At 40.5% G+C, this 18766-nt stretch overlaps 1 protein-coding gene and 1 long non-coding RNA gene across 2 annotated transcripts; one reads left to right on the top strand and one right to left on the bottom strand.

Annotated features, from left to right (window-relative positions):
* The first annotated feature begins 690 nt into the window (after positions 1–690).
* On the top strand, positions 691–5365 carry LOC124470178. The gene is made up of 3 exons (XR_006956384.1): positions 691–895; positions 3724–3803; positions 5281–5365. It is a non-coding gene; the product is annotated as an uncharacterized LOC124470178 (long non-coding RNA).
* On the bottom strand, positions 5253–17231 carry LOC124470171 (myosin-7-like). Its single transcript, XM_047023937.1, has 39 exons — positions 17186–17231; positions 17014–17054; positions 16309–16517; positions 15999–16142; positions 15756–15912; positions 15642–15669; positions 15332–15437; positions 15129–15221; positions 14974–15037; positions 14726–14824; positions 14512–14615; positions 13898–14036; positions 13575–13693; positions 13217–13366; positions 12018–12188; positions 11532–11844; positions 11378–11442; positions 11039–11244; positions 10826–10949; positions 10603–10739; positions 10267–10522; positions 9930–10172; positions 9677–9853; positions 9426–9571; positions 9260–9350; positions 8782–9171; positions 8563–8689; positions 8337–8455; positions 8062–8258; positions 7774–7957; positions 7530–7695; positions 7315–7439; positions 6926–7234; positions 6587–6790; positions 6206–6502; positions 5966–6070; positions 5766–5861; positions 5552–5686; positions 5253–5379 (listed from the first exon to the last, which is right to left on the bottom strand). The coding sequence occupies exons 3-39, from the start codon at positions 16507–16509 to the stop codon at positions 5359–5361; spliced, it is 5808 nt and encodes a 1935-aa protein (XP_046879893.1). The 5' UTR covers positions 16510–16517; positions 17014–17054; positions 17186–17231; the 3' UTR covers positions 5253–5358.
* Between the last annotated feature and the right edge of the window lie 1535 nt (positions 17232–18766).

An 18766-nucleotide genomic window follows, 5' to 3' on the forward strand; every position in this document is an offset into this window, starting at 1 on the left:
TGTTAATTTGTTAATTTATCTATGATATAAAAATATAATAGCCATTATTGAAAGTGTTACCTCTCTCAAAACCTTTGCAAAGCAAACATAAGCCTTCTCAACTCTCATAAATCTACACCTCAGGCTTCACCTCTGACTGTGAGGCTCCGTAATTAGCCTCCTGAACTGAATGCTACCCTCTCTGTTGAGGGGATCATTCTCAGCTGTCTGGTACTTTGAATGCCAGTGACAATGGAAGTACTGTCATGAATGGATGGACAGTACTTTATTGACAGTATTTTTATAAATACTGTAAATTTCTCTGTATTCTTGCATAGCATATGCCTGCCACCCCTACCAGCTTTACAAGTGCAATGCAAAGCAAAGGGGTCGAGTAACAATTGAAAAGAATTACAGACATGTAAACATTCAAGTTTTTGAATGTATATTGCTTGGAAGAGGACAAAGTTAACATTGCGGAGTAGCTTGCAGGGCGGTTATGAATACAGCTCTTAGTGAAGATATAGGGCCAATGTGTACAGTCAAACAACAGTTCATTCTTAATATCAGTTAGGTACCAGAATAGAATTGACAGATTTATTAATCTTTTTTAGATTGCACACGTCACACAGTAATCCAAGAGGTTATCTTTACATGTGCAGTAAGGACAAAAAGACAATGTCCTACTGAAGTGTCACATGGCTACATATCTGGCCATCTATGCCTGTTTACTGTCCCTTAGCCAAACAGGTCACCTGAGGCATGAATAATACTAGTTCACGGATTCATGTTTTATCAATGTGGCTTTCGAATAGTTACCAGGGTTAGACAGAAAAGCTGTTTGCCTCCTTCAATCAAAATTGCCTTCTGATGGCACAGCAGAATTTAGGACTGCTCAATAAAATCCCATCAAAACGTGAGTATGATTTATATTCATATATAAGTAATATGAAAACAGTATTTAATATTGATACAAAAATATCAGTATTTTGACTTTCTGTAAGTAACCAGGTTTTGAAATACACTGCCACAGTAGTAGACCAGAGTTTGCATAATGCACTCTTTGCATAAGGATACATTTCATTTGGATTTCCAAAATAAACTTTAAATCAGTTCATTATAATTTTCAAATAAAATTAAAGTTACTTTTGATTTCTATATGTAGGTAGTTGGACCATAACAAATGGACAAACAGAATCATTTCCAACCATACATTTCCTTCAATTGTTTTTCAATCTGCGCTCTGATGTAAGGAATTTTGACAAAATAATCAACTTCTTTATACCTGGTATGTCAGTGGTTCTTAACCCTGTCCTCTGGACCCCCTGTCCTGCATGTTTTAGATGTTTCCCTCCTCCAACACACCTGATTCAAATAAATGGGTCGTTATCTAGCTCTGTAGAAATCTGTCAACGAACATGCATTTGAATCAGGTGTGTTGGAGCAGGGAAACATCTAAAACATGCAGGACAGGGGTTCCCCAAGGAAAGTTAAGAAACACTGTGGTAGGTGATTCTCGTCCTCTGCTCCATCTCCACCTCTGTCTCCAGCTCCCTCACCTGGAGGAAAAGGAGACCATGTTATTGACAGCTGTGAACTTGTTTTCTCTCACCTGCTTGCTGCCACCCTTGTAACAGTACAGAATTACTATCGCTCAATCAATGGATTTTCACAATACCTTTGACCTACAAAATATACTTACAGTTTACTTGGTGTGTTCTCAACGTTCTTTCTTAGTGTTTTACAGGTATCTGAGAGTGGAGCAGCTGAACTCTTTCTCTGACATCCAGCTGTTGCTGCTCAGCCAGTTAGGGGTTAGCCAGCCAGCTCCTATATACATGCTGACTTGCAGATTTAACATAAGCTTCTTTAAGCTTCAGGAACTCTTCTTTCATGTTGGCCATCTCTTTCTCAGTCTCTGCTGGGTTTGATGTTAAAGTACACCTTCATCCAGGGCCAGTTCTTGATCCCCATGAAAGCATGAAATACAACAAGGCATTCTTGTAAGGGACAACAGCAATAAACTTGATCATAGGCTTTTGACTCAAATTCTTAGGTTTTCCCCTGGTCCAAAACTGCGTTGATCACTTTTCTGGTACTCAACCCTGGCAACTCTGCCATAAAGGCATTCCCCATTCTGAGATCTGTATACAATTATTGTAATCACCTCCTTTGTCAAACAGAAAGTGCTGTCCAATAAATGGAGATTGTTGTGATTTTCAAGATTGATCATAATTATTCTAACCAGATACCCGTTGACAACATACAAAACTTCCTTTGACAGAAAGGATCTCCTTTGGATCAAAATGCAAAGTCAATATATGACCTTTATTTAACCAGGTAAAATCAATTGAGAACCAATTCTCATTTACAATGATGAGCTGTCCAAGAGGCAGTAGCACAGTCCACACAAGTGACACAAACAGCACAGATACAAAACAGTAGGACAAACGTATGAGGAAATGTCTAAAGACACATGGGTAAATGAATAAACACTATGAACCAAAATAAAAAATAAAATAAATAATAAATATAAAAAATTAAAAAGCAGATTAACTGCATGAACTGACATGCATCTACTGGTTCATTTTTACCTTCTGGTCTTTTGCCAGAGAAAATATTTGTTTCCATATTTTTTCAAATGTTTCCCAATTTAAGACAGGATAGGTCATGACAAGCTGTAGCTACAAGTGTTAACCTATAGGGAGAGGTGGTAAGCTTAGAAGGTTGATTGCACAAGTGTTACACATGGACATTTCTGTAGTCCAAATTCAACTGTTTCCATGAAATAAACATGTCAAGTCTTGCCAATACTTGCATGATTATAAGTAATGTTTTTGGTGAAGGTTTGGATTTCTGAAATGGAAAGTGACGTTAAGCAGTCACTCCATCTTACACAACTGTTGCTGTGTGTCCAAAGCAAGGTCACTCTCCTATCGTCACTGTAATTTACACTCCATCTTGTTGACGTGGCATTGTTTCCTTCCCGTTATCCTTGAGCACAAAGATAAACCTGTGAAATTCTTTCTAGATTCCTGTCTTTGTTTATTAGATGTTGTGCCATACATGAAAGCTACACCCTTTGATTTTCTATAGGGTTAGTCAGGGCATCTGCAGTCTGTTGCAAAGGTCTCACTGCACATTAAAACAATATTTAGGACGGCTTGTGAGGGCTGACATGTCAGCCCTCACAAGTGACCTGTGATTTTCATATTATACAGTATGTCCCTATTCACTAAGCTTCCATAAAACCTGTGGACAATTACCTATTAACACAAAGCAAAAAGTTGACAAATTGACAAAGTTGTTTTGTTAATTAGGTTTCTAAAAAGAAATCCCCCCCCCCTCCCAAAAAGTTATTTTTATTTGAAAGTTCATCAAATTTCGTGTCAATCACATTTTATTTGTCTTCAGTATAAATGTCAACGGTCGTGATTGTGCTGAGTTGTCTACAAGGCAATAATATAGCAGAAGCTAATAGCTTGAGGAAGTGTTAACTCCTTCAAGACATTTGAACGGGACAAATAGGAGCCCTTTCAACTCTCTTAACTCCACACCTCTGACTTCACTCTAACCTTGAGGTGTCTAATTGGCCTCCATGGCTGAGCATAGCTGTCTGTTGATGGTCTCATTCTCAGCTGTCTTGCACCTCCACTGCAGAGGTAATATGAGACTTGCTTGATGGACTTGAGCAAATGACTCACCGTTAACCCATTCTGTTTCTGTTTGCCTTTGTGTCTGTAGCCAGACCGTACCAGGCCCTCTGTATGCCCCCGCCAGGCTTGACACCTGTACTCTGACTAACAACTGCTTGATCTATGGAGGTGAGTGAAAAAATGTTTGGTGTAACTGATGAAGTAGTTAGAAATACACCTTTATTATGTGTAATAAAGTTTTCTAATGGAAAGATTTGAACATACAGATGTCCTCATAATATTTGGGTGTCTTTCCATTTGAGTTGGAGTTTCACTCCCTGTTAACAGTGATAAAAACCAAACTCTTTCAATCAGTGTCTGACCCACCACCAAACTGTCAAACCACACATATGATCCACTGCAATTTGTCCATTCTCATGCCATTTCTAATGTAGATGTAGAATATTTAATATTCATTGAAATCCTGTTAAAAGGTGAGTGTACAATGTCTTGAATGTTTCCTGCATTCCAAAACAATTAATTCCAGTTAAACTTTCAGGGAGTTTTAAATGTTGGTGTTTAACTGCTTTAACAGCCTGCTTATAATAACTGAAAGTTTGTGTACTTTTTTTTTTATTTTTTTTTTATTTTATTTTTTTTTACATAGTTAATTGGTTATGATTACAATGTGACCTTACTTGAGTGTCTGTCCCAGTAGTGTAAAGAGTCTTGTCATTCCACAGGGACACCTGATGAAAAGATATTGAAAGGTTTCTGATCGTTAAGAACAATCTCATTAGGTGTTATAACAAAATTAGCAATCCATGCAAGTGTTCCTAATACTTTTTAAAATTAAATTGTCATTACACTCCATGTTTTGCTAATAAGGGAAAGGTCCCTTAGAAAGTGTTCCATAAAGGAAAAATCAGGAGAAATAGTCAGTGTAGTTGATTAAATGTAAATGTAGTTAGGTCTTCCGACTTACTGTTCATTAAAAATGCAACCAGCTCCTACAGATGAGATTTTTTTTGTCATGGGTTTCTTCTTTGTACATGTTTTTTGTTTAACATTTCTATTTTTACATTATGTACATATATGTATTTAATACTGACTTTAATTTGATATACAATCACCTTTTATTGGAAACAGTCCGGCTGGTGTTTTTAACTTAAAAGTTTTGATGCAGGAACTGTTAATCAACAAAATCCTCATCCCATTCAGATCTTCTATAGGATATTTGAAGGACATAAATCTCTACCATACATATCGTTAGTTTAGGAATATGTTTTAGTTGTCTTGAGTAACAGTTCCAATATTAAGGAAAAATGAAAAATAAAAAAAGAATTCATGAAACACGTGGCTTTAATGTTTCATCTATGGTCATCGAAACATTCAATACTAATTATGGGAAACGGTCCAATTGTGTTGTTTGTAGAGCTACAGCGCTTCTAAGTTAAAACAATATTTTAGCTTGTGAAATTCTCAATTATTGCAGAACTTCCTATATTGCCAGCTTCTGTCAAACTATGTGATTTGTGTAACATTCATTGTGTATATGAATATATCTGTTACAATATATCTGCTACAATATCTGTCCAACAACTGTATACAGGGGAAAGCAGCACATGAAGGAGAAGGTGCCATTGATGCTCTTTATTCTGTACAGTTTCAGGTACATGAAGAATAAAGGGGAAGTAACATTACTACAACCATTTCAAGATGTAAAGACGTCCATCTGAGAGCTTCACTCTTCATCATGTCCTTTCTGATGGAGAAGATGCAGGAGATTAAAACAAAGTAAAATATTGTGTTCGTTAAAGTATAAACAATTGTATTTATGTAGGGGTGAATGGAGAGCAGATGCCTAATATTCATACGTAAATTATAATCAGAGTGTAATTATTTTGAAAGTAGCTATCATTCAGAGAGAAACTAACCTTTGATCCTACATCACGACTCTTGGTTCTCATCTTGTTGACCTGGGACTCAGCAATGTCAGCCCTCTCCTCTGCTTCATCCAGCTCATGCTGCAGTTTACGGAACTTGCCCAGATTAGAGTTGGACTGTTCCTCCTGAGAAAGACGAGAATAATTTGAGTCCCTCAAGCAAATTGAAATCAGAAAGGCTTCTGAGATCAATATTTCTACTCACAGCCTCCTCTGCAGTTCTCTTGTAGGACTTGACCTTCAACTGCAGTTTGTCCACCAGGTCTTGCAGACGGCTCAAGTTCTTACGGTCCTCCTCAGTCTGGACCATGACAGAATGGAAAAATAATCATGTTCAATCTTGTTTATCAATCTCTGCTCTGATGAAATGACATTTTACAGATGACAGCAAGAACTACTATATACCTGGTAAGTGAGCTCCTTGATGCGTCTCTCATATTTGCGGACTCCTTTCACTGAATCACCTCCTTTCTTCTGCTCCAACTCCACCTCTGTCTCCAGCTCCCTCACCTGGAGGAAAAGGATACCAAGTTTTTGACAGCTGTGAACCTGTTTTCCTTCAGGATCACATTTCATAATCTTAAATCCTTTGTTGGAAGGATGGAATAAGGTACCATAAGGTACCAACCAGCCTCAGACACTCACCCTGGCCTCCAGCTTCTGGACCTGCTTCTTGCCACCCTTCATGGCGATTTGCTCAGCTTCATCCAGACGGTGCTGCAGGTCCTTGATGGTCTGCTCCATGTTCTTCTTCATGCGCTCCAGGTGAGCACTGGTGTCCTGCTCCTTCTTCAGCTCCTCTGCCATCATGGCAGCATCAGTGATGGCCTTCTTGGCTTTCTCCTCAGCATTCCTGCACTCCTGCACAGCCTCCTCCACTTCATTCTGAAGCTGGGAAGTGTCACCCTCTAGCTTCTTCTTCTGGTTCAGCAGGCTGGTGTTCTAGAAGAGAAAATGTGTTACGTTTTTTTATTTAGAAAGAATGCAATAACCTGTTTTAACTGGTGTAATCCATCAACATGTTACCTGAGAGTGTAGCAGCTGAACCCTCTCACTGACATCCAGCAGTTCCTGCTCAGCCAGTTTGCGGCCTCTCTCAGTCTGCTCCACCATGGACCTCAGCTCATCCAGTTCAGCCTGCAGCAGATTGTTACGTCTCTCCACAATGGCAATATTCTCCTTCAGATCATCATTGCCACGAAGAGCATCATCCAGCTGCAGTTGGGAGTCCTGTCAAAAAGATATTGGTTGTTATCATGTAAACTTGCACTTGAACTGGTTCATTCTTGTTCTGGCTCTATCCAATATGTCACTAGGCATTGTGGTGTTTAGAAAGACAGGATATTTTAGGTCCAACGTTTTTACCTTCATATGTGCATGGAGGCCCTTGAGTTGCTTCTGGGCCTCTGCTGCCTGCCTGTTGGCCTGGCTGAGCTGGATCTCCATCTCATTGAGGTCTCCCTCCATCTTCTTCTTCAGCCTGAGAGCCTCGTTCCTGCTGCGAGTCTCAGACTCCAGAGAACTTTGCAGGCTATCCACCACTCTCTGCTGGTTTCTCTTGGCCATTTCCATCTCCTCATCCTTCTCCACCAGTTTGCGCTCAATGTCAGCTTTGACCTGGTTGAACTCCAGCTGAGCTCTGAGAATCTTGCCTTCCTCGTGCTCCAGGGAGCCCTACAAGAACACAGCCCATAATGTGTGTCCTGCAAATGCTTCTGGGAGGACTTATTATTACAAAATATTTTTTGTCTCACCTCAGCTTCCTCCAGAGCAGTCTGGATCTCAGCCTTCTCCTGCTCCAGCTGTTTACGAACCTTCTCCAACTCATGGATGCTCTTTCCACCCTCACCAAGTTGCTCAGTCAGGTCAGAAATTTCCTCTGTTGACAGGAACCCATTCAGTTTAAAAGAATGTCCAATTTTGATTAACAATGTACAGACTTATGCCAAGTTTGTTCATATATCCAGACCTTGGAGGTTCTTGTTCTCCCTTTTTATGGTCTCCAGATGATCCAGAGACTCTTCATAGGAGTTCTTCAGTTTGAACAGCTCAGTGCTGAGGGATCTGGCCTCCTTCTGTGCACTTTCCAGCTCAGTCTGGGACTCCTCATACTTCTGCTTCCACTCTGCCAGGACCTGGAGGAGACACAAGCAGCATTAATGAATGGTGCTCTGTATTCCTACCCTGATTCTCTTGAAGATCCGTCACTCTACCTTGTCAAAGTTTCTTTGCTTCTTGTCCAGAACAGCAGCAGCAGCATTAGATCTCTCCACATCCACCATGAGATCTTCAATCTCATTCTGGAGTCTGTGTTTAGTCTTATCCAGGGAGGAACATTTAGCATTGACAGCTTCCACAGCCTCTTCTGCATCTTGCAGACGCTGAGCCAGCTTCTTCCTGTTTGACAGAAAGTAAACTTTGTATAACTTTATATAATCCTAGCATGTGGTACATTGTCCTTTCTGAAGTGAAGCACTGTTTGATTGTGAGGATCTCCTTACTTGGCCTCTTCCAGCTCCTCGGTCCTCTGGATGGCATCAGTTTCATACTTGGTTCTCCACTGAGCCACCTCAGAGTTAGCCTTGGACATGCTGCGCTGCAGCTCAGCCTTGGCCTCCTGCTCCTCCTCATACTGCTCCCTCAGCAGCTCTGAGTCATGGCGAGCAGACTGCACTGCATGGGCTAAAGCATTCTTTGCCTGGAAAAAGGTAGACATAATATTGATGCTGGACCAGGATTATTTCTGCTAGGATGATAATGCAGTTACTGTCCATACCTTGATTTCCTCCTCCAGTTGTCTTTTGAGATCCTCAATCTGCTGAACATTAGACTGTTTTCCTCTGGTAAGTTGGGAAACCAGGGAGTCCTTCTCCTCCATTTGCCTGGCAAGTTCACCTGAAAAAAAGGAAGAAAAACAAAAAATAATTTTTTCACCCGGGAAAGTCAAGAAAGTAGCAGTGGTATTTCCGTTGAAATGTAATTCCAATCTAAAGTTTTCTTACCATTTTCAGTTTGAAGCTTTGCTTTCTGCATGGTGAAATCATTGATGGATCGCTGTCCCTCCTCAGATTTAGTCCTGTATTCAGTCATCTGGTCTTCAAGGGTTCTGCACATTTTCTCCAAGTTTGTCTGTTTAAAGAGGTATTCAATTGGCCATCAGTATATGCAGTAGGCTACTTACATACACCTGTTACTAATTCTTAACCATATTCACCACTCACTTTGGACTTGACGATCTGCTCCATGTTGGAGACCACATCGTCCAGCTCCAGCCTGAGCTCACTCTTCTCCTTCTCCAGCTTCTGCTTCACTCTCTGAAGGTTGTCAATCTGCTCCCCCAGGTCGGCCACACTGTCTGCATTCTTCTTCCTCAGAGTGGCAGCTGTAGCCTCATGCTGCAGGGTAGCCTCTTCAAGGTCTCTGCGCACCTTCTGGAACTCTGCCTCCCTCTTCTTGTTCATCTCAATCTGGGCAGCAGTGGCTCCACCAGCCTCCTCCAGCCTCTCACTGATCTCCTCCAACTCTCGGGCCAAGTCTGCCCTCTGCTTCTCAACCTTGGCACGGGCAGCTCTCTCAGCCTCCAGCTCTTCCTCAAGCTCCTCAATACGGGCCTACAATGTAAGGATTTCTGATGAGATCAGAGTTCAAACAGCTGGTATCCTACAAGGAAGCTTTAACCATACAGTGCTATTGACTAACCTGCAGCTCCTTCAGTTTCTTCTGAAGCTGGGCACCCATAGCCTGCTCATCCTCAATCTTGCTGCTGAGTTGACTTATCTCAAAGTCCTTCCTGTGGAAATTATACACATTATAACCCTTTTTCAAAAAGTAAGCATTTTCATGTCCTGTTAGTTTATAATCTTACTTCTTCAGTCTCTCCTCCATCTGCTGTTTGTCGTTCTCCAGGTCCATTAGGCTCTCCTGGGTCAACTTCAGGTCTCCCTCCAACTTCCTCTTGGCTCTCTCAAGGTCCATTCTTACTTTCTTCTCTTGCTCCAGAGATCCTTCAAGCTGGTTGGTCATACAAGTGGAATATCATGACGAAAATCATACACCTTTGTTGTACTTGTAACTTACAGTAACACTTGATGACTTGATACTCAGTTTGATACTCACATCATCAACCTGCTGTTCCAGCTTGGTTTTGGCCTTGGTCAGAGTGTTGACTTTGTCCTCCTCACTCTGAAGGTCGTCCAGTGTCTGCTGGTGAGCCTCCTGGAGAGCTTTCTTCTCCTTGGTCAGCTTGGCAATGATTTCATCCAGAGCTGCCATCTCCTCAGTCAGGTTTTTAACCTGAAGTCATATAGTGTAGGTATATTTTGTTCTCACTTTTACTTTAATCTCCTTATCAAGTCAAGTTGGTCTTTACCTTGTTCTCCGTGGCATGCTTCTCCTTCTCCACTTTGGCCAGAGTGAGTTCCAGATCATCAATATCTTTCTTGAGTTCTGAACACTCATCCTCCAGCTTCCTCTTCTTAGCAGTAAGCTCTGCATTCATCTCCTCCTCATCCTCCAGTCTTTCAGTCAGTTCCTTGGATTTGGCCTCAAGCTGGATCTTGCTCTTGATCAATCCCTCACACCTCTCCTCAGCATCTCCCAGACTGTCTTGTTCCTGTGAAGGGGATCAAATAGTTACAACTCCAAGAAAAATGTGATTTATGTTACGTACAATATTATACTGATCAGCTGTTGTAGCTGTCACTCACAGTTTGGACTGCGAGTTGAAGGTCGTTCTTCTCCTGGATAAGGGAGACCATCTTCTCTTCCAGCTCCTTCCTACGGGCTTCAGATTTAGCATAAGCTTCTTTAAGCTTCAGGAATTCTTCCTTCATGTTGGCCATCTCTTTCTCAGTCTCAGCTGAGACAAGCAGAGGCTTGATCTTGAAGTACATCTTCATCCAGGGCCAATTCTTGACCCCCATGAAGGCCCTGATGTTCCACTGGATCACAAGCAGGGCATCCCTGATCCCAAACAGAATGATCTTTTAGCTTACTTTCATTCACTTCAAACACATTTGTGTAGTAACTATATAGAAAACTACCTGCGTTCAACTATTTTCTGGAACTCAATTCTGGCAAGCAGACCACGTGCTCTGGACTGGAGCCCTGTGATGATGAGAGAGAGACGGTCGTCTCTCATCTCCTCTAGAACACCCAGCAGACCAGCCTTGAAGAACACCTGATAAAGATACTCAAATTATACGTTGTCATGCTGCACATTGAAACAGGGTTTTTATGCCAGCCTCTCATTTTCAGTATATTTACCTTGGTGTGTCCTAATCTGTACTCCTCGTGGTCAATGTCCAGACTACCCAGCAGTTTTTCTGCTGCCTTCTTGTTGTCCATAAACGCCCCCTCAGGGATAACATTTGGGTTTAGGATGCGGTATCTGAATTTAATTATAAAAGTATACAAATATGATGAAATACAATGATCAAATATGATACTCATAATAAAGTAATTTAATGTTTTTTCCACCTTTGTTTGAAGTCACCATACTGAATCCTGTTGGGGAATCCCTTCCTGCAGATTCTGATGCCTTCCAGCACACCGTTACAGCGCAGCTGGTGCATGACCAGAGGGTTCTCCATGGCCCCAGGAGTCTTGGTCTCATTGGGGATGAGGCAACGCACAAAGTGGGGGTGAGTAGACCTCAAGTTGGTCATGAGTTTGTTCAGGTTCTCCTGTGGATAGAAACATTTTGAACAATCGTGCTATTAGTGTTTTTGTATTAGATCACTTGAATTCAAGTGTTCTAACCTATAGTAAAAATGAATTCATCACACTAACATCTTAAACATCCACACACAAACTCACCCTGTGCAAAGCAGACACTGTCTGGAAAGAGGAGCCTTTCTTCTTCTTTCCTCCTCCAGACTCAGCTGTCATGAATTAGAAGATAATATATAGTTTTATTTTCTCAATAGCACTCTAAAGATACAAGATGAGATATTGTTATTGTTTTATTTACCAGCAGCGTCAGCCCCAGCATAGCCAGCAAAAAGCACAGCCAACATCTTAAGAGATGATTTCTGGAAGAGTCCAACCACAGTCTCATTCAGAGGGTCCTTGTTCTTCACCAGCCAGTTACCAATGTTGTAGTCAACTGTGCCTGCATAGTGAACCAGGGAGAAATGGGCCTCTGGTCGACCTTTCACAATTCTGGGCTTCTGGAAGTTGGGGTTTTTGCCCAGGTGGTTGTCATACAGCTTAGCCTTGAATGTAGCATCACTGGCTTTGGGGAACATGCACTCCTCTTCAAGGATGGACATGATACCCATGGGCTGGTTGGCGGGACAAAAGACAAAATGTTCCAAGTCAAATTTGGTCAATAACAGTGCTGACTATAAGTTCAGGTCCTGCCACCTCACTTAAGCCTGTCAGCCCTTTTTATCCAAAAGTGATTTAGATAAGCACCTCTTATACACAATATAACTGAATTCAACTTGATACTAACCTTCTCGATAAGCTCAATGCAGGCTGCCAAGTCCATGCCAAAGTCAATGAACACCCAAACAATTCCTTCTTTCTTGTACTCTTCTTGCTCCAGCACAAACATGTGGTGGTTGAAGAACTGCTGCAGCTTCTCATTAGTGAAGTTGATGCACAGCTGTTCAAAGGTGTTGAACTGGAAAATAAGTAAATTTAATGTTATTCTACCATACAATGGTTCAAATACCACCCCTTGTAAAGCCCCTTGGAAGCCCCTTGGCTTCCTCAAACGCTCCATTTGATACATAAAACTCAACCCATTATCATTATGAATCAGAGGCGTTGATAGACATAAAACTCTACTGGGGCACAGGCCCCTATTCATATCCCTTTTTTTTCTTTCAAGCTTGCTGCGCACAATGCACCACTAGGCTATAGAAACTCCCCTTGCTTAACCCACTATACAACAGTTTAGGGTCGCAAGTTTGATATCAGCTTTGGCAGGGACATCAATAGTTAATGCGTGCGCACGCATTTTTTTGCCATAATTTGAGCGCAAATACTGTTTTTTGAGCTTCATGTAATATTGTTTTTATGTTTTAGTCTAAATACGATGATCGGTGGGCCTATCATTTAGAAACTTTCTTTCGTTTTGTAATGTTTTCTCAGCCTACCTCAAGTCTGACTTGTGTGCAGTCCGGCACCTGGACTGTGTGCGTGCTGCAGTGGCTATTTGGCAAGCTCAGAAGAGCACGCTGACATGGAATTCTGAGGGCATTTATTTTTTTCTGGATTATCAATCTAAATGTATGCATTGACTAATAAAGTAAATTGTTAAAACTTTAGATTTTACAGCAGGGCATAGCAGATTTATACTGGGGCAAGTGCCTCAGTAAAAAGGGTCTAATGACGCTCCTGTTATTAATACAGGGGCTTTTCTCCCTGGAAATTGTCAGAGTACCTCAAAAAGGTACTTTTGGCAAATATTCAGTTGTGTGAGGTTCAGGACTGATTGATTTATCCCTGCATGAATAAAAACCAACAGGGTTCAGTTATCTAAGAATGATCTTTTTTAAGCCCCTGTGGCTCAGGGTTCGATTCTGGCCTGGGAATTTTCCCTTTTCCCCCCCTGCTTTCCTGTCTCCCTTTAGCTGTCTCTATAAATAAAAAGGCAACCAAAAATATTTCATTATATTCCACAGTTCTAAAACCAAAATGACTCACATCAAAGATCTCAAAGCCTGCAATGTCCAGCACACCAATGTAATGCTGGCGAGCATTCTTGGTGTCCAGGGATTGGTTGATTCTCACCACCATCCACAGGAACATCTTCTCATACAATGACTTGGACAGTGCACCAATGGAGTAGTACACCTGCAGACAGAGACCATGTCAAATTTTGTAAGCTAAACATTGTGTTCAAATGATTGCCAGTCAAAACTGTTATTGTAACACTAATATAACTATTAAAAAAATCCCTTATAAATAATTTGTCTAGAAACCTCTAATTGAATCAGTAAACAGACTACGTGAGTTTAATGAAGCTCATACATATGTAAATAATAGGATATTTGAATCTCACCTGCTGGACACTTTGACCTTTGGTGACCCACTCATTTCCTACTTTGACCCTTGGGTGGCAGAGACCCTTGATCAGGTCAGCAGAGTTCAAGCCCATCAGGTATGCGACTTTGTCGGTATCTGAAAATGCAGAGGCAGAGAGAAACAGGTTGAAGCTGATGGAATATAGCCAAGAGTTTGTAGATTATGGATTTGTTTAGTTAAACCCAACAAAATGGTGCCAAAAACAGATTTCACATTTGAGCACGGAGAAAGATTTCACTGTGCTTCAAGACCTTGCCAAACACAAAGGGAACACATGATATTTTGATCATAAAGAGTTACCCTCAGTGCCGTCTGACTCTGCCTGCTCCTCCCTCTGCTTGTTCTTGAACTTCATGTTGCCATAGTGCATGATGGCACCAGTCATCTTGTAAATGCCGTTCTTTTCCTCTTGGGTGAATCCCAGCACATCAAAGGCTTCCTATTATAAAGTTGAGCATTTTAATCTGTGTTATTACACGGCTCTTCATAATGCTGTAGAATGCTCCATTCACTTGAATGGGGCTTCCCAACGTTCTGTGGTCAACTATTTTTCCATATTTGACCGTTGCTATGCATTATTGACCGCTGTCAAGGGAAGTGGCCTTTTTGCCTCGGATTCACGTCTTTCGTAGCAAGTAGTCCGGTAATTTATCAACCCCAGTGTATTCCGTTGCTTAGCGACATCAGCTGATCTGATTTGCAACGTCTTTGGGGAACTATTTTTCTGCTGATCAACACTACGAATGGTAATAAATAAATTGTAAAAAGACAAGTAAAGTTATTTTTTCGTGCTGTTCGCCCGGAAGGGGCTTATTTTTCCGATAATGACCACCGTTCTATACATTATCCCTAACTTAAATGTTTAGATTTAGTAGTACAGCAAGAATTGTTTGATATAGATATACTTCACTTACATCAGTAGCCACCAGCTCATCAGAATCATCAATAGATGTTACAGAAATCTCTCCTTGGGAAATGAAGGCGTAATCATAGGGGTTGCTGGTGATGAGCAGCATCTCTGTAAATAAGTATTTAAACTTCAATTATTTGATTGGGTTGGTTAGATCCACAGTGATCAATGCATGAGCATTTTTACTACAGGTCATATAATGCTGTTTATATACTGACCCAGCAGTTCTGGTTTCTTTTGAGACAGGATCTGGTAGAAGATGTGGTAGTCTCTCTCAGCCTTGAGCTGGAAAGTGACACGTGACTTCTCCAAAAGATCTGTCAAAAAGAGAAAAATACTATATAAAACATTTGCTTGAATCCAGGATTTATGAGCATGAGTTCATTGACTTCCATAATTTTATCAAACCAGTCATTATGTATTAAATACAGCATCATTTTGGAGACATTAGTCGTAAACTACTCACAAGTTTCAATGTCTGCAGATGAAAGCTTCCCACTCACTCCAAAATGAATTCTGATGAATTTTCCCTGTAAGTGAAGAAATTGTACACTCACTGTCAACTGGGTGAGATAATCATGTTGAATATAATGCATGTAAAACATGACTGAAGAAACTTACAAATCTGGAGGAGTTGTCATTTCTGATGGTCTTGGCATTACCAAAAGCCTCCAGGGCAGGGTTACACTGGATGATTTGATCCTCCAGGGTACCCTAGAATCCAACAACCCAACATTGATTAAAATGTTAAAAACCTATAGGTCACTATACAGTATAGTTCAGTACTAACAAAATAAGACCACTTTAACATCAAACAGGCCTACCTTTTTCTCCTGTGCGGCATCCTTCTTTCCAGTAACAGCTGCAATGCTGGCCAAGTACTGGATTACTCTCTTGGTGTTCACAGTCTTCCCTGCACCGGATTCTCCACTGGAGATGAAAATGTAATATTTGTAGGCTTAACATTCTGTTCGGTCAGTGATAATATGCAGCAAATAAATATGTTATTGCATATTCAACCTAATGCTTGAAGGTTAAATGTGTTGTACTAGTGCATGGATTTACGCACTCCCATCAGTGAACCTAAGTAAATGAAATATGTGAAAAGTCCAGATAAATATTAAATGTACTTACGTGATCAGTACAGATTGATTTTCCCTGTCTGTTAAAAGAAAAGGAAAGAAATCCACATTCATTTCGCTTCAAATTGTGAAAAGTCACATTTGAAAAAATCAAGTTGGGTTTTACCTGACAGCATGTACTGGTAGGCATTGTCAGAGATGGAGAAGATGTGAGGAGGAGCTTCACTCCTCTTCTTGCCTCTGTAAGCATTGACAACTGACTGATCGTACACTGGCAGCCACTTGTAGGGGTTGACAGTCACACAGAACAGTCCTGAGTAGGTCTGTGTGGGAGGAGAGTATTTTTACTTCTTTAATGATCTTATTCTACTCAGTAGGAACCTATTTGTACGTTGTGGTTGTTACTCACATAGATCATCCAGGCTGCATAACGCTCTTTGAGGTTAAACAGCACAGCAGGCTCGTGCAGGAAGGTGAACATCGCCATGTCCTCAATTTTATCAAACTTTGGCGGGTTCTGGGGATGGATGTCATCCTCCTTATGTGTTGTTGTCTGTAAATTGATTGAGTGCAGACTGTAAATTACTTTACTGTTTGTGACCTTTTGGATTATTAGAAAATACAATTTGACTTGATTTATTGTTTCCCATATACTTTGGAAGAATATAACAGTTTTACAATCAGCAATTTTTAGTTATTAATAATTGTGTTGTGCTTACCTTCCCATACTCAGTTTCAACAGTGACTTTGTCCCCATCTCTACTGCTTATAAGTGCCCTGACGTACTCAACCTCTGGGTCAGGCACAAAGCAGTTCTTCTTCATGTCAAAAGGACGAGTCTGGGCCTCCAGACGTTCCTTGTCTGACTTCCTCAGAAAAGGACCTGCTGTCCCAAACTCGGCCATCAAGGCGTCCCCCATACTGAGATCTGTGGCATGAAAAAAACGAAAATCCTCAATATTCCTACAAAATTGTAAAGTATGGTTTCGATATTAGTTTCACAGTAGAGGAACCTCACTGAGACAAGAGAAAAGCCCATACAGTAACAGTCTTGCAAAAGTCCAAATGTTGCCTCATAATGTACCTCGTAAGTCAGATATTAATACTTACATTTACCTTAAGTAGCATGTTTTACACTATAATAAATGCACATATGAAAACAATAGTGATACCTCCCCTCTTGGCCATTTTACAAGACAACACATTGTTTACACAGCAACTTATAATAAAATACTGCATTGGTGTTTGTTATTTATTGCATTGGCCAATTCATAACATCAAATTCATTAGAATGCTGTTTTAAATAAAATAAAAAATAATAGCTAAAAATCCATTTATACAGTTATTAATTCATGTATTTGTTTAATATCCAACTGGATCCATAGCCATATTGTATCTTATGAAATAACTGAAACTGTTCTTACCTTATGTTGGTTAAACCTGGATGGATTTGATCAATTTTCTACTAAATATAAGATACGAAGAACAATCAGTCTTTTGACCAGCACATTGTTTGCAGATACACTTTGATAATCAGCTAAAGACAAATGGTTCTTTCATTGACAAGTTTCTTTGCTCTGTCTCTTATGTTCTTACCTTCAGGTTTCCTGCTCTCTGTCTCCTTTCCAGCCCTGCAAGCCTGTTTATAAAGGGTAATGTTCAGCCCTACATGGACAGAAAACGAGGTAGATTTAAAAATGATTTCTTTATTTGGGGTAGAGGGGTGCTCCCATAGACCGATGAGGCTCATTGTTCCAAGAGGCTATCAGGGGGGCCAGGGGGAGGAGTGACCTGACTGCTTCAAAGACATCATTTGTAATGACACCTAGGGAGTTTTATGGCAGCTTCATGATGGGACTGTCAAATTTCTTAACTTCGCTTTATAGTTTTTTTTTTTAATTGCTGCACAAAGATTTTCCTTTTTTTGTATCATATTCAAGCAAGTTTCTACAGCTGTCCTTCTTTCATAAAGTCAAGGTCAATATCCTTCCATTGCAGCTCCATCTGGCTGGCATTGTTTCCTTCCCTTTATCCTTGAGGACAAATATAACATGTACAGTTGTTATATGATTCCTTCTCTTGTCCATAGGTCATTTTAACATACCTGAAAGCCCCATGTTCACCCCCTGAAGACAGGCAGCAGCTGCCATAACTAATTAATCAGAAGAGAGAACGTCTCACGTCACATTAAAAAATATATTTTTGCTGCACATCTGCAGGCACATGTCAACCTACTCAAGTAACCTGTGATACTAATGATTATTGGATCCTTGGTAAAAACAGAAATTAACAAGGTCTTATTTTTGCTGGTGTTAAGATCAAGATAACTGACTAAATCATCAATTATTTAATAATATGTTTGAAATATTTGCAGGAGAAAGTGTTACCTCTCTCAAGACCTTTGCATGACAAACAGAAGCCTTCTTAAGTCTCATAAATCTACACCTCAGGCTTCACCTCTGACTGTGAGGCTCCGTAATTAGCCTCCTGAACTGAATGCTACCCTCTCTGTTGAGGGGATCATTCTCAGCTGTCTGGTACTTTTAATGCCAGTGACAATGGAAGTACAGTCATGTATGAATGGACAGTACTTGAACATGCAGCTCTGGAAAAGCTCTTTCTTTCAGATTATTAAGGTGTTTGAATGAATGTAGAACATTGCAGAGTGTCTTGGTAGATCTTTCCACTGTTAAGCCTACCAATAATAAACAAATAAAACAATTTTCAATAAATACAGTATATTGAGACAATATGAACAGCAAAGTGACTGATTTGTATATCAGTGATGTACCAGAATAGAAATGATGATGTACCCTTTTCACACCTTTTGCATTGCTCACATGCAATGTAGGAATCTTACAGGGTTATCTTTACACTCAAGGACGAACAGAATATGTGCTGCTGACATGTCACATAGCGACTTATGTGGCCATCTGTGGGGCTCTAAAACTTGCTGTCATATAGTGAAGGGAAGGAACATGGGTCCCAACAACTTTACAGTAACGGATGAATTGTTGTTGGACATTATTTATTACAAAATTTCAGAGAGACCTGTTGAATGTCTCTTAACCAAACAGCTCACCCGAGGCATGAACAATACAAGAACATGGATTCAAGAGGTGCTGACTAAGAGTTGGGGTTAAACAGACTAATAGATAGAACGGATGTCTAACTCCT

This window comes from Hypomesus transpacificus, chromosome 8 (genome assembly GCF_021917145.1).
Source record: "Hypomesus transpacificus isolate Combined female chromosome 8, fHypTra1, whole genome shotgun sequence".
Lineage (NCBI taxonomy): Eukaryota > Metazoa > Chordata > Actinopteri > Osmeriformes > Osmeridae > Hypomesus > Hypomesus transpacificus.